We start from the raw sequence: 12,648 nt of genomic DNA, 5'->3' as shown, positions 1-12,648 counted from the left end.
TTTGATAGTAAACCCACAAGCTTTCAGAACGCTGCTCCTTCGTCAGGTTGTGTGGAAAGTTCAGAACAGGTATTGTGAGACTTCTTACCATTATTCCCATGATAGCCCAGACTGAGAGTATTATAATCTGGCCTGTTAGCCCTGCCGCATTGAAGCTGTATCCAATTCTATTCACTCCTGCTCCGTGCACACTGGTTTCATTCACTTGTTGTTCACTGGATTGAAAATTTCCCCCCCCCTCACCTCTTTAATCAAACGGCACTGAGGTCAATGATAGATTTAATGGGATTGAGAGTTATAGATAGGCCTGGTAGGTATGGATATGATTGGCGCAACTTGTGGGCCGAAGGGCCTGTTTGTCCTGTAGTATTCTGTGTATTCTTCACTGCCCTGAGTTTGTCCAGATTTTGGAGACTATAATACAGGACAGATTGAATACTCACCGAGAAAGACTTGGGCTAATGAAGGAGAGCCAACATGGATTAAAAGCCCCTACTCTTCGTGAGAGCCTCTACCTTTGCTGCCCACTCCTCTTGATAAAGAGCAAGGATTAGTGATTGGATCTGTTATATTTGTCTTTAAGAGGGTGATAACCCCATACGGTCCATAGGAAGTCACTGATCGATCCCCCTATGGGGCTCATTGAGTCTGAGCTCCCCTGGTAACAGGCAGTGGCCTGCCTAGCTGGGACACATTCCCTGAGCCTTTTATAAGGCAGGTCCAGGACTGGGCCTGCTGAACTGTGGTCTCAGGCAGGGACTCGTGTGTGAACGCCAGGATAGTGGTTTTGCTTTGCATTCTGTAATAAACTATGCTCCTTTCTAGTCGGGCTTCCTGAGCCATTACAAAGAGATTGCAGTATGACATTACAAAAAGGGGAGTGTGTCATGTAAGTTACTCTTGGGGTGGAATTTCACAGCCACTTCCCAGTGGGGGCAGGGATGGAAGATACAGCGAGCCGTGCAAAAGCCCATTGACTTTGACGGACCCGGAAAATCCTGCAGCGGGAGGGGCAGGAAAATTCCACCCTTGGTTTCGCTTTTGCCTTTGAGCAGAGCACAGCACACACAACTCTGCTGCTGGCGTCTTCAAGCTTTCAACCTTTGTACAAATGTACTCATGGGCCTACTCTTAATAAATGAACGCAGCACATGTTTACCCAATCCCTTAGGCCTGACTGGTGCATTTATACCTTTATAAAAACACAACTGGATCCAGTCAATATTCTCCAACCCCCACCCCCACCCTCCCATTTAAGGGTCGGATTCTGCTTCTAAACTGAGGAACGCCCCGTTCCATTCAGCAAAGGTCTGGGTGGACGCTGAACTCACAACAACCTCAGCACCCCCAAAACATTCCTCTCTGACCACCTCCTTCACCAACACTCAGCCCCTCCCAATTTTCCCCAATTCATCACCAACCCTATTCACCTTCTCAACTCTTCCCCAGCCGTCAGGCAACCAAACTCATTGGTAGGAACAACAGGAGGCCATTCAGCCCTGGAGCCTGTCTTGCCATTTCATGTCATCATGGCTGACTGGTACTTACATTGTAATGTAATGTAAATGTAATTCCATTGGCTCACTCATGTGTAGAAGTGTTTCCTAATTTCACTCTTGAACGTTCTGTCTACAAATTTTAGACTATATCCTCGACACCTAGACCCCACAACCAGCAAAAATTGTTTCACTTTATTATATCAATTCCTCTTAATATCTTAAACTTGCATCAAATTACCCTTTAATCTTCTAGATTCCAAGGAATACCATAAAATGTAGGAGCAGAAGGAGGCCATTTGGCCCATTGAGTTTGCTCCACCATTCAATGCGATCATGACTAACCCAATATAATAATCTTCAATTCCACTTGCCCATCTTATCCCCATATTCCTCGATTCCCTTACTGATTAAAAATTTGTCGTTCTCAGCCTTGAACATCCTTAACAATCCAGCCTCTACAGCCCTATGTGGTTAAAAAAATTCCATAGATTCACCATTCTCAGAGAGGAAACTTTTCCTCATCTCTGTCTTAAATGGGTGACCCCAGACATGGAGATTATGAACTGTGGCCCTATAATCTCCCACAAACTCTCAGCATCTACCCTGCCAAATCCCTCACGAATCCTCTATGGCTCATCTTCCATTTGTCTAAACTCCAGTGAGTACGGGCCCGACCTACTCAATCGCACCTCATAAGAAAACCCTTCCATACCCAATACGAGCCTAGTTTGTGTCACCTCCCATCGTAATCTAAACCTTGAGGCCCAGGTATCTTTCCAGTAAATGTGCCCTTGAGCTCCCTCTAGGGCCAACACATCCTTCATAAGGTGTGGTACCCCTAACTAGTCACAGTAGTCCTGGTCTGGTCTGGGAACACGAGTGATGTTCGCCTTTCATTGTAGGCTGTGGCCACGAGGTGGCAGGCTGGACCACAGTATTCCTCTTCCTGACTCCTATTCTGCCACACAACATTCTTTCCATTATATTTTACTAAATGTAATTTTAACTTCATTTTTTTAAACTCTTAATGCTTATTCTTCAACATGTAAATAGAATTGACTTTTCACATTTCACCCCACTGGCAGAGATCTGTCCACAGCATTTGTTCAGACATTTCCCAGGCCGCCCCCACTGCAGAGATTGCCCACAGCCCTCACTCAGAACAAGTCCATTCAGGATGTTACGTTCATTACTTATCAGTGGGAGAGGGAAGGGGAAATTCCCCCAGCCCGCTGTGCTGCAGTATCTCCCAGCCCGCTGTGCTGCAGTATCTCCAGGCCCGCTGTGCTGCGGTATCTCCCGGCCCGCTGTGCTGCAGTATCTCCCAGCCCGCTGTGCTGCGGTATCTCCCAGCCCGCTGTGCTGCAGTATCTCCCAGCCCGCTGTGCTGCAGTATCTCCCGGCCCGCTGTGCTGCGGTATCTCCCAGCCCGCTGTGCTGCAGTATCTCCCAGCCCGCTGTGCTGCAGTATCTCCCGGCCCGCTGTGCTGCAGTATCTCCCGGCCCGCTGTGCTGCGGTATCTCCCGGCCCGCTGTGCTGCGGTATCTCCCGGCCCGCTGTGCTGCAGTATCTCCCGGCCCGCTGTGCTGCAGTATCTCCCAGCCCGCTGTGCTGCAGTATCTCCCGGCCCGCTGTGCTTCGGTATCTCCCGGCCCGCTGTGCTTCGGTATCTCCCGGCCCGCTGTGCTGCAGTATCTCCCAGCCCGCTGTGCTGCGGTATCTCCCAGCCCGCTGTGCTGCAGTATCTCCCAGCCCGCTGTGCTGCGGTATCTCCCGGCCCGCTGTGCTGCAGTATCTCCCGGCCCGCTGTGCTTCGGTATCTCCCGGCCCGCTGTGCTGCAGTATCTCCCAGCCCGCTGTGCTGCGGTATCTCCCAGCCCGCTGTGCTGCGGTATCTCCCAGCCCGCTGTGCTGCAGTATCTCCCAGCCCGCTGTGCTGCAGTATCTCCCAGCCCGCTGTGCTGCGGTATCTCCCAGCCCGCTGTGCTGCAGTATCTCCCAGCCCGCTGTGCTGCGGTATCTCCCAGCCCGCTGTGCTGCAGTATCTCCCAGCCCGCTGTGCTTCGGTATCTCCCGGCCCGCTGTGCTGCAGTATCTCCCAGCCCGCTGTGCTTCGGTATCTCCCGGCCCGCTGTGCTGCAGTATCTCCCAGCCCGCTGTGCTGCAGTATCTCCCAGCCCGCTGTGCTGCGGTATCTCCCAGCCCGCTGTGCTGCAGTATCTCCCAGCCCGCTGTGCTGCAGTATCTCCCAGCCCGCTGTGCTGCGGTATCTCCCAGCCCGCTGTGCTGCAGTATCTCCCGGCCCGCTGTGCTGCGGTATCTCCCGGCCCGCTGTGCTGCGGTATCTCCCGGCCCGCTGTGCTGCAGTATCCCTCAGCCCGCTGTGCTGCGGTATCTCCCGGCCCGCTGTGCTGCGGTATCTGCCAGCCCGCTGTGCTGCGGTATCTCCCAGCCTGCTGTGCTGCGGTATCTCCCAGCCCGCTGTGCTGCGGTATCTGCCAGCCCGCTGTGCTGCAGTATCTCCCAGCCTGCTGTGCTGCGGTATCTCCCAGCCCGCTGTGCTGTGGTATCTGCCAGCCCGCTGTGCTGCGGTATCTCCCAACCCGCTGTGCTGCGGTATCTCCCAGCCCGCTGTGCTGCAGTATCTCCCAGCCCGCTGTGCTGCGGTATCTCCCAGCCCGCTGTGCTGCGGTATCTCCCGGCCCGCTGTGCTGCAGTATCTCCCGGCCCGCTGCGGTATCTCCCAACCCGCTGTGCTGCGGTATCTCCCAGCCCGCTGTGCTGCAGTATCTCCCAGCCCGCTGTGCTGCGGTATCTCCCAGCCCGCTGTGCTGCGGTATCTCCCGGCCCGCTGTGCTGCAGTATCTCCCGGCCCGCTGCGGTATCTCCCAGCCCGCTGTGCTGCAGGATCTCCCAGCCCGCTGTGCTGCGGTATCTCCCAGCCTGCTGTGCTGCGGTATCTCCCAACCCGCTGTGCTGCGGTATCTCCCAGCCCGCTGTGCTGCGGTATCTCCAGCCCGCTGTGCTTCAGTATCTCCCAGCCCGCTGTGCTGCAGTATCTGCCAGCCCGCTGTGCTGCGGTATCTCCCGGCCCGCTGTGCTGCGGTATCTCCCAGCCCGCTGTGCTGCGGTATCTCCCAGCCCGCTGTGCTGCAGTATCTCCCGGCCCGCTGTGCTGCAGTATCTCCCGGCCCGCTGTGCTGCGGTATCTCCCAGCCCGCTGTGCTGCGGTATCTCCCAGCCCGCTGTGCTGCGGTATCTCCCAGCCCGCTGTGCTGCGGTATCTCCCAGCCCGCTGTGCTGCAGTATCTCCCAGCCCGCTGTGCTGCAGTATCTCCCGGCCCGCTGTGCTGCGGTATCTCCCAGCCCGCTGTGCTGCGGTATCTCCCAGCCCGCTGTGCTGCAGTATCTCCCGGCCCGCTGTGCTGCGGTATCTCCCGGCCCGCTGTGCTGCAGTATCTCCCAGCCCGCTGTGCTGCAGTATCTCCCGGCCCGCTGTGCTGCGGTATCTCCCAGCCCGCTGTGCTGCCTCCTTCTGCACAGTATGTGGTCTATGGATTCTTTCTCCATCCTCATCCCAGTATCCACCCTCCTTTAATTCTTATACCTCTTCATCCCCTCATCTCTCTTCACTTGCATTCTCTTCTTCTCTCCTTCCCCATCTCCCCTTTCCCTCATTCCCGTCCATTCATTTTCTTTCTCATCTTCTTCTGCATTACTGTCTTTTATCATCTTCCTTTCTGCTCCTTGTGTCTCTTTTCTCCAAAACCTTGCAGCTTCCTTGTTCCCCAGTGCCTCCTGTCCAAATCCCTTTGTTCCCCATATTGTTTGTGGAAACAGCTTCCACTGCCATTATAGATCTTCAGCCAACACTTTGTATTTTACTGGCTATCTGCCCATGTTTTGCCCGCAGATACAGGTCCTCCTGAACCTGGAGCACATTAATGTCCCTGGTGGACAAAGGAACCCCTCTCGTTCCTGCCATTAAACAGGACCAGGAACTCAGCAGCCATTCTGCCCATCAGGATGTGTCTGGCTTCTCCAACTTCTGGTGTCACTTTTCCGCATCCATTGTTCACCTCAGGCACTGTCACGTCCCACTACGACTCCCTCCCGCTCTCCATTCCCTCCCATTGTTGGTACCCCACCTCTCCGCTCTCTCCCGACCCCATATTCCCCTCCGACATTCCCGGTTCCCTCAGTGGCCCCCACTCCCGTCACCGTTTGTCCCTTCCTCCCACTTCCTGTTCGGCCCTGCCCGCATCTCCCAAATCGATGGTCCTTGCCACCGCCCGGGGAACAGGAGGGAACGGAACAGCGCCCGGGGTGGTGGACAGGGGGGCAAAGGGGAGCGATAGGGTGGAGTGGTGGAAGGTTGGGGGGGAATGGCGAGTGAGGTGATAGAGAGAAAGAACGCGGCGCACTCTTTTCTGGCGATGGTCGATCGATCAAAGGAAGACTCACCGTGGTCCAGCCCACTTGTGGCCCCAAATCTTTGAAGTAGAAGGTGGCAGTTGTGCCAACTGGGAGCGTCTGCAGGATTTCGTCATCCCGTACGCACTTTCCCTCTGTGGAATGAACCGATATTAGAGAGAGAGAGATGGTCAGTGATATCGAGATGCACTCAACCCCAGAACGGGAATCAAATCGAAATTCAGAATGTAAAATTGCAGTTACCTCTCTGGATCTAAACCCAGGTTCCAAAGAGGAAAGATACGTTTAAGTTTATTTATTAGTGTCGCAACTAGGGTTACATTAACCAAAAGAGGAAATGCTGGAAAATCTCAGCAGGTCTGGCAGCAACTGTAAGGAGAGAAAGGAGCTTTGACAAAGGGTCATCTGAAATGTCAGCTCTTTTCTCTCCTTACAGATGCTGCCAGACCTGCTGAGATTTTCCAGCATTTTCTCTTTTGGTTTCAGATTCCAGAATCCGCAGTAATCTGCTTTTAGGCTTACATTAACACTGCAATGAAGCTACTGTGAAAATCCCCTAGGCGCCACACTCCAGCACTTGCTTCAGTACACTGAGGGAGAATTTAGTAAGGCCAATGCACCCCAACCAGCACGTCTTTCGTACTGTGGGAGGAAACTGGAGTACCCAGAGGAAATCCATGCAGACGCGGGGAAGACATGGAGCAGACTCCACACAGACAGTGACCCAAGCCAGGAATCGATCCAGGGTCCCTGAAACTGTGAGGCTGCAGTGCTAACCATTGCATCACTGTGCTGCCTTCAGTGTTCAGTTTCACTTCACTACTCTCATTCCGCTTAATTTGAATATAAAAATAAGATTTAATACTTGAAGATATAAACAAGGATTCATTATTGGTATCTTTGGCCATTGTTATGGACCTGCCTAGCGACAGCAGTAGCTGGCATTCAAAGGGGACGATGAGATACGACCTTTCTCCTCATCGAGATTAGCAGACTTAATCAGGTGTAAATAGCTACCATCAGGAAACAGCTTACCTAGATGACTAAGAGATCACTAGAGATATACAGATGCTAATTTTGAGAGTCATAGTGTGTGAAAGATGCAGACAGCCCAAATGCACAAAGGGGAGAATCACAGAGGAACTAAAGTATAATTACCAGTATGTGCAGGAGCAGGCAGGCTAGTTTAACATCTAATAGCCAAGAAGACATTATAACATTTAAGAACTGGAGAGGTTACTTTTACAGCCAAGAGTCTGAAAGCTCTTTTTAATATCTAAGAATTTTTAGATTGAAGGCAGAGTAGAAACCATTGTAAAGGTAGTTTAAATATCTTCACAGGGTCAGGAAAAGACATTTCTCAGACTTAATCACCTCCTTGTATTGTTTGGTATCTATCAGCTGGATTTGACTCATAAATTAATTTGCATGTTATTTGGGAATGGAAAAATCTTAAGGATTTCAGGAATCACAGATGTATATATTTTGGAACAAGGGGTAACTTTTAGGTAAATGGTATGAGTATATTTATTAGTTCATATATTTAATTGTCTTATAGTCCTAGTCATGTGTATTTGTCTTTTCTTTAGTTTAATAAATATTCTTTAGTAATTGTTACACAACGTCCAGGCTGCTTCTTCTCACATAACTCCTCACACCATTCCAAAACCAAAACTACACACCACCACAATCTGGTTTTTCAAGTTGATAGCATCTGCGTGGTTCATGAGAACATTCAAATTCTCCCAGAGAACTCAGCATTCCGCAGTGCAGGGAAATTAATATACACGTGGCCCCATGGTTAGTGATGCCAGTGAGATTCTCCGGCATCGCAAAAATAGCAGAAAAGGCCAGAAATCCTAAATGCTTTGAGGACTTGGGTTCAAATCCTACCACGACAGAAGGAGAAATTTGAATTCAACTTTAAAATATCTGGAATGAAGGATCTACTGATGGCCTTGAAACCATTATCAATTGCCATAAAAGCCCATTTGATCCACTAATGAGGCAGCACGGTAGCACAGTGGTTAGCACTGCTGCTTCACAGCTCCAGGGTCCTGGGTTCGATTCCCGGCTCGGGTCGCTGTCTGTGTGGAGTTTGCACATTCTCCTTGTGTCTGCGTGGGTTTCCTCTGGGTGCTCGGGTTTCCTCCCACAGTCTAAAGATGTGCCCCTTAGTATCCAGGGATGTGTAGCTTAGAGGGATTAATGGGTATAGTATGTGGGGGTACGGCCTGGGTGGGATTGTGTTCGGTGCAGACTCGATGGGCCAAATGACCTCTTTCTGCACTGTAGGGTTCTATGATTCTATGATAATGTCCTTTCGGGAAGGAAATCTGTGGTCCTTACCCAGTCTGGCCTATATGTGATCCCAGACCCACAGCAATGTGGTTGATTTTTAAATACCCTCAGGGATGGGCAGTAAATGCTGGCACAGGCAGCAAGCCCACATCCCATGAACTAATAAAAAAAGATACACTGCAGGAACTCACCAAGGCTCCTTGGGCAACACCTTTCAAACCCATGACCACTACCATCTAGAAGGAGAAGGGTAGCAGACACATGGGAACACCAGCACCTGAAAGTCCCCTTCCAGACCAGACACCATCCTAACTTGGAATTATATCGCCGTTCTATCACCATCGTTGAGTCAAAATCCTAGAACTTTCTCCCGAACATCACAGGGACTGCATTGGCTCAAGGAGGCAGCTCATCACCACCTTCTTGAGGGCAATTGATTTGGTTTGATTTGATTTATTATTGTCACAAATATCGGGATACAATGAAAAGTATTGTTTCTTGCGTGCTATACAGAAAAAATATACCGCTCATAGAGTACATAGGGGAGGAGAAAGGGAGATGGTGCAGAATGTAGTGTTACAGTCATAGAGAATACTGTATAGACTTATAGTATTGGAGAAAGATCAACTTAAAAGGTAGGTCCATTCGAAAGTCCGATGGCAGCAAAGAAGAAGCTCTTCTTGGGTCAGCTGGTACATGATCCCAGACTTCTGTATCTTTTTCCTGGCCGTGGGGTCCGTAATTATGCTGGCTGTTTTCCCGAGGCAGCGGGAAGTGTAGACAGAGTCAATGGACGGGAGTCTGGTTTGCCTGATGGATTGGGCTTCGGTCATAATTGGGGGTGGGCAATAAATGTTGGCCTAACTAGTGAAGCGGGCAACTTTTGAATGAATAAAGAAATGAAGTGGGGGGGCATAGGCTACCAGGAGTTGGCACTAAGTTGTCACAGGAGCTAAAAAGGGGCCGTGGAGATGTGCAAATTAGGTTGAATAGAGGGACATCTGTTCAGGGCATGGGGTGGCATAGGGTGGCATGGGTGGGGCATGGGACAGGGTGATGGACAAGGCTATTATTTTGGTTTTGCTCATTTTTAAAATATCATCAGCAAAGCACCAGAGACAAGTCTTCCAGCCAACCTGCCTCAAATTCGTTCTCTGGAATGTTCTATAGTATTAACCCATTCAACCAGTACAGAAACTCATCAACAAGCACTGTGAAACACATGAACATTTCCTAAGGTTTGATAGCGCATGTGGGGGTTTAACCAGAACATGCAATAGAAGCAAAGTGGCTCAGAAAAGAGTTGATAAATATTTGAAATAGCAAGACAAAAGTGTCAAAGGATTTGGGGAAAAAGCAGGAGGATGAAATGAGATGTCAACTGTGGCTCACTTGCTCGCCTTTGCGTTAGAAAATGATGGGTTCAACTCCCACTCCAGAGATTTGGCCACAAAAGTCTGAGTTAACTCTCCTGTGCAGAATGAGGGAGAGCGACACAGTCAGAGATGCCATTTTGTTGGGTTACTCTGAGGTCCCCTCCAGCTGCTTTGCTGGATGTGAAGGATCTTGTGGGATTATTTGGCATGCAGAAGGAGAGTCCTCCCCCATTGTCCTAGTTTCCCTCAATCAACACCACAAAAAAATGATGATCTGGTCATTATCTCATTTGCTGTTTGTGGGAGCTTGCTGTGCACAAATCGGCTGTGGTGTTATCATCATCATCAGAGAATCCCACAACGTAGATGGAGGCCATCTGGCCCATTGAGCCTGCATCAACAACAATCCCACCCTATCCCCGTAACCCCACATATTTATGCTGCTAATCCCACTAATATTAAGAGGCAAGTGAGCATGGCTAATTCGCCTAACCTGCATGTCTTTGGACTGTGGGAGGAAGCCGGAGCAGCCGGAGGAATCCCACGCAGACACTGGGAGAACATACAGACTCTACACGGGCAGTGACCCCAGGCCAGAATTGAACCCGGGTCCGTGACGCTGTGAGGCAGCAGTGCTAACCACTGTGTCACTGTGTTGCCCCACTGCAACAGTGACTGCACTTGAGAAGTGCTTGTTTGGGAGCAAGGCATTTTGAGTTGAAGATTCTCCTTTTCTGTTGGAAATGTTGATGCTTCCTTCCTGAAACAATCTGAACCAAAGCAGTTGACTAACCTCCCTCTGTCACCGTGATGTCCCTATGTCCCATAGGACCAAGAACATCCTAGCCTGTCCCCCGCAGTCCAGGATTTACCTTTGGGATCAGTGTCCCTGACCAGGAAGAGGGAATTGGAAAGGTTCCGACTGCTATCTAATCCTCCAGCAATGCAGGCATGTATAAATTAAATGTTAGGGTGGCACGGTGGCACAGTGGTTAGCACTGCTGCCTCACAGTGCCAGGGACCCGGGTCCAATTACCAGCTTGGATCACTGCCTGTGCAGAATCTGCATGTTCTCCCCATGTCTGCGTGGGTTTCCTCTGGGTGCTCCAGTTTCTTCTCACAGTCCGAAAGACGGACATGTTAGTTGCATTGGTCATGCTAAATTCTCCCTCAGTGTTCCCAAACAGGAGCCGGAGTGTGGCGACCAGGGGATTTTCACAGTAACTTCATTGCAGCATTAATGTAAGCCTACTTGTGACACTAATAAACTTAAATACACGGAGGACAATTGCGATGCTCCCCCAGTTGAATAGACAGCTGCTCACTGTTAAGCCTTGCAGGTGAATGGTGGACATTTAAAGGGTGGAGAGTTAGACCCAGCCCCTCCAGGCGAGGGCCCCCGATATCTGAGTCCCCAGCCCATCAGGGTTTGCAGGCTAATGTTTTACCCAGCCGTACACAGCCTGGTCATTGTGGGTGGCCGTCTGGAGTGCAAATTAACCCATATTAGTTTCAGCTCGGTGACCAAGACCTCAATGTCACATCCACTAGACACCACACATTCCCCTGCAAGCAAATTCTTTCAATGGGAAGCATTTTTGACATTCCAGGACTATTAAGGTAGATAAACAGTGCATGGTAACCGAGTCAGTTGCAAGTCAGTAAGGCACCATGTTCAATCCCTTCATCCCCTGCAAATAGTTCTCTTCTGAAAGAGAGCCACATTGTTGATGTAGCTGGGAGAAATAGCTCGGGTCCAAGTGAAGGCTTCACTTGGCTTCAAAACAACTGATTTGTGGAGGAATTTCACCTCCCAAAGGGCCTTAAACTGGGATTCTCTGTCCCAGCAGAGGCTGGGTCATTGAGTATATTCAAGGAAAACAGGTTCTCCATCAATGAGAGAGTCCTGGGAATGGAAGGGGAGGCAGCAAAATTGAGTGAAGGCCAAGATCAGGTCTTGTTGAATGCTGGAACAGGCCCAAAGGGCTTAATGGCCTACTCCCACTCTCATTTTTATGTTCTACTGTAAATAATAACTACCCCAATTAGGGATGAAGCAGACACTAAAATCTCCTCCAGTCACCAAAGCTGACATACATAGAATCACACAGTGCATAGAATCATAGAAATAGAAACCCTACAGTACAGAAAGAGGCCGTTCGGCCCATCGAGTCTGCTCCAACCACAATCCCACCCAGGCCCTACCCCCATATCCCTACACATTTACCCATTAATCCCTCTAACCTGCGCATCTAAGGGGCAATTTTTTTAGCGTGGCCAATCAACCTAACCCGCACATCATTGGACTGTGGGAGGAAACTGGAGCACCTGGAGGAAACCCACGCAGACACAGGGAGAATGTGCAAACTCCACACAGACAGTGACCCAAGCCGGGAATCGAACCCAGATCCCTAGAGCTGTGAAGCAGCAGTGCTAACCACTGTGCTATGGTGTCGCTCTGCAAAAGGAAACCATTCGGCCCATCATGCCTATGTCATTTCTTTGAAAGGAAAGCCTCACTTTTCTGCTCTTTTCCCTGAAAGTGATTATTTTTCAGCCATTTCATAGAAACCCTACAAGCCATTCAGCCCATCAAGTCTGCACCAACAACAATCCCCCCACCCCCGAAGCCCTATCCCCACAACCCCAGACAACCCCATTAACCTCTACATCCCGGGACACTAAGGGTCAATTTAGCTTGGCCAATCAACCTAACCCGCACATTGTTGGACTGTCAGAGGAAACTGGAGCACCCGGAGGAAACCCACGCAGACACGGGGAGAACGTGCAGACTCCACACAGAGAGTGATCCAAGCCAGGAATTGAATCCGGGTCCCTGAAGCTGTGAAGCAGCAGTGCTAACCACTGTGCTACCGTGCCACCTTTAATATTTATATCCGATTTTCTTTTGAAAGTTACTATTGAATATTCTACTAAATTCCAATTTTTGGAGAACACAGATCACGGTGTTAACCTTGTTGCATTACCTGCTGATATGGAGGGTTCACTCATACTTAATTGCAGCTTTCAACACAAT

At 50.2% G+C, this 12,648-nt stretch overlaps 1 protein-coding gene across 4 annotated transcripts in view; it reads right to left on the bottom strand.

The window, feature by feature from the left end:
- Positions 1–12,648, bottom strand: part of LOC145347618 (very-long-chain enoyl-CoA reductase-like) — an 87,524-nt gene that overhangs the window by 13,461 nt on the left and 61,415 nt on the right. For all 4 annotated transcript variants that reach the window (XM_080195250.1, XM_080195252.1, XM_080195251.1 and 1 more), the window contains one exon: positions 5,965–6,068. In XM_080195250.1, coding sequence (XP_080051376.1) covers positions 5,965–6,068 — 104 coding nt within the window. The remainder of the gene's footprint in view (positions 1–5,964; positions 6,069–12,648) is intronic.

Source organism: Carcharhinus amblyrhynchos, chromosome 9 (genome assembly GCF_965287045.1).
Source record: "Carcharhinus amblyrhynchos chromosome 9, sCarAmb.v2.hapA, whole genome shotgun sequence".
Classification (NCBI taxonomy): domain Eukaryota; kingdom Metazoa; phylum Chordata; class Chondrichthyes; order Carcharhiniformes; family Carcharhinidae; genus Carcharhinus; species Carcharhinus amblyrhynchos.
The sequence above is the reverse complement of the archived record's forward strand: the minus strand, read 5'-3'. Positions and strand labels throughout refer to the sequence as shown.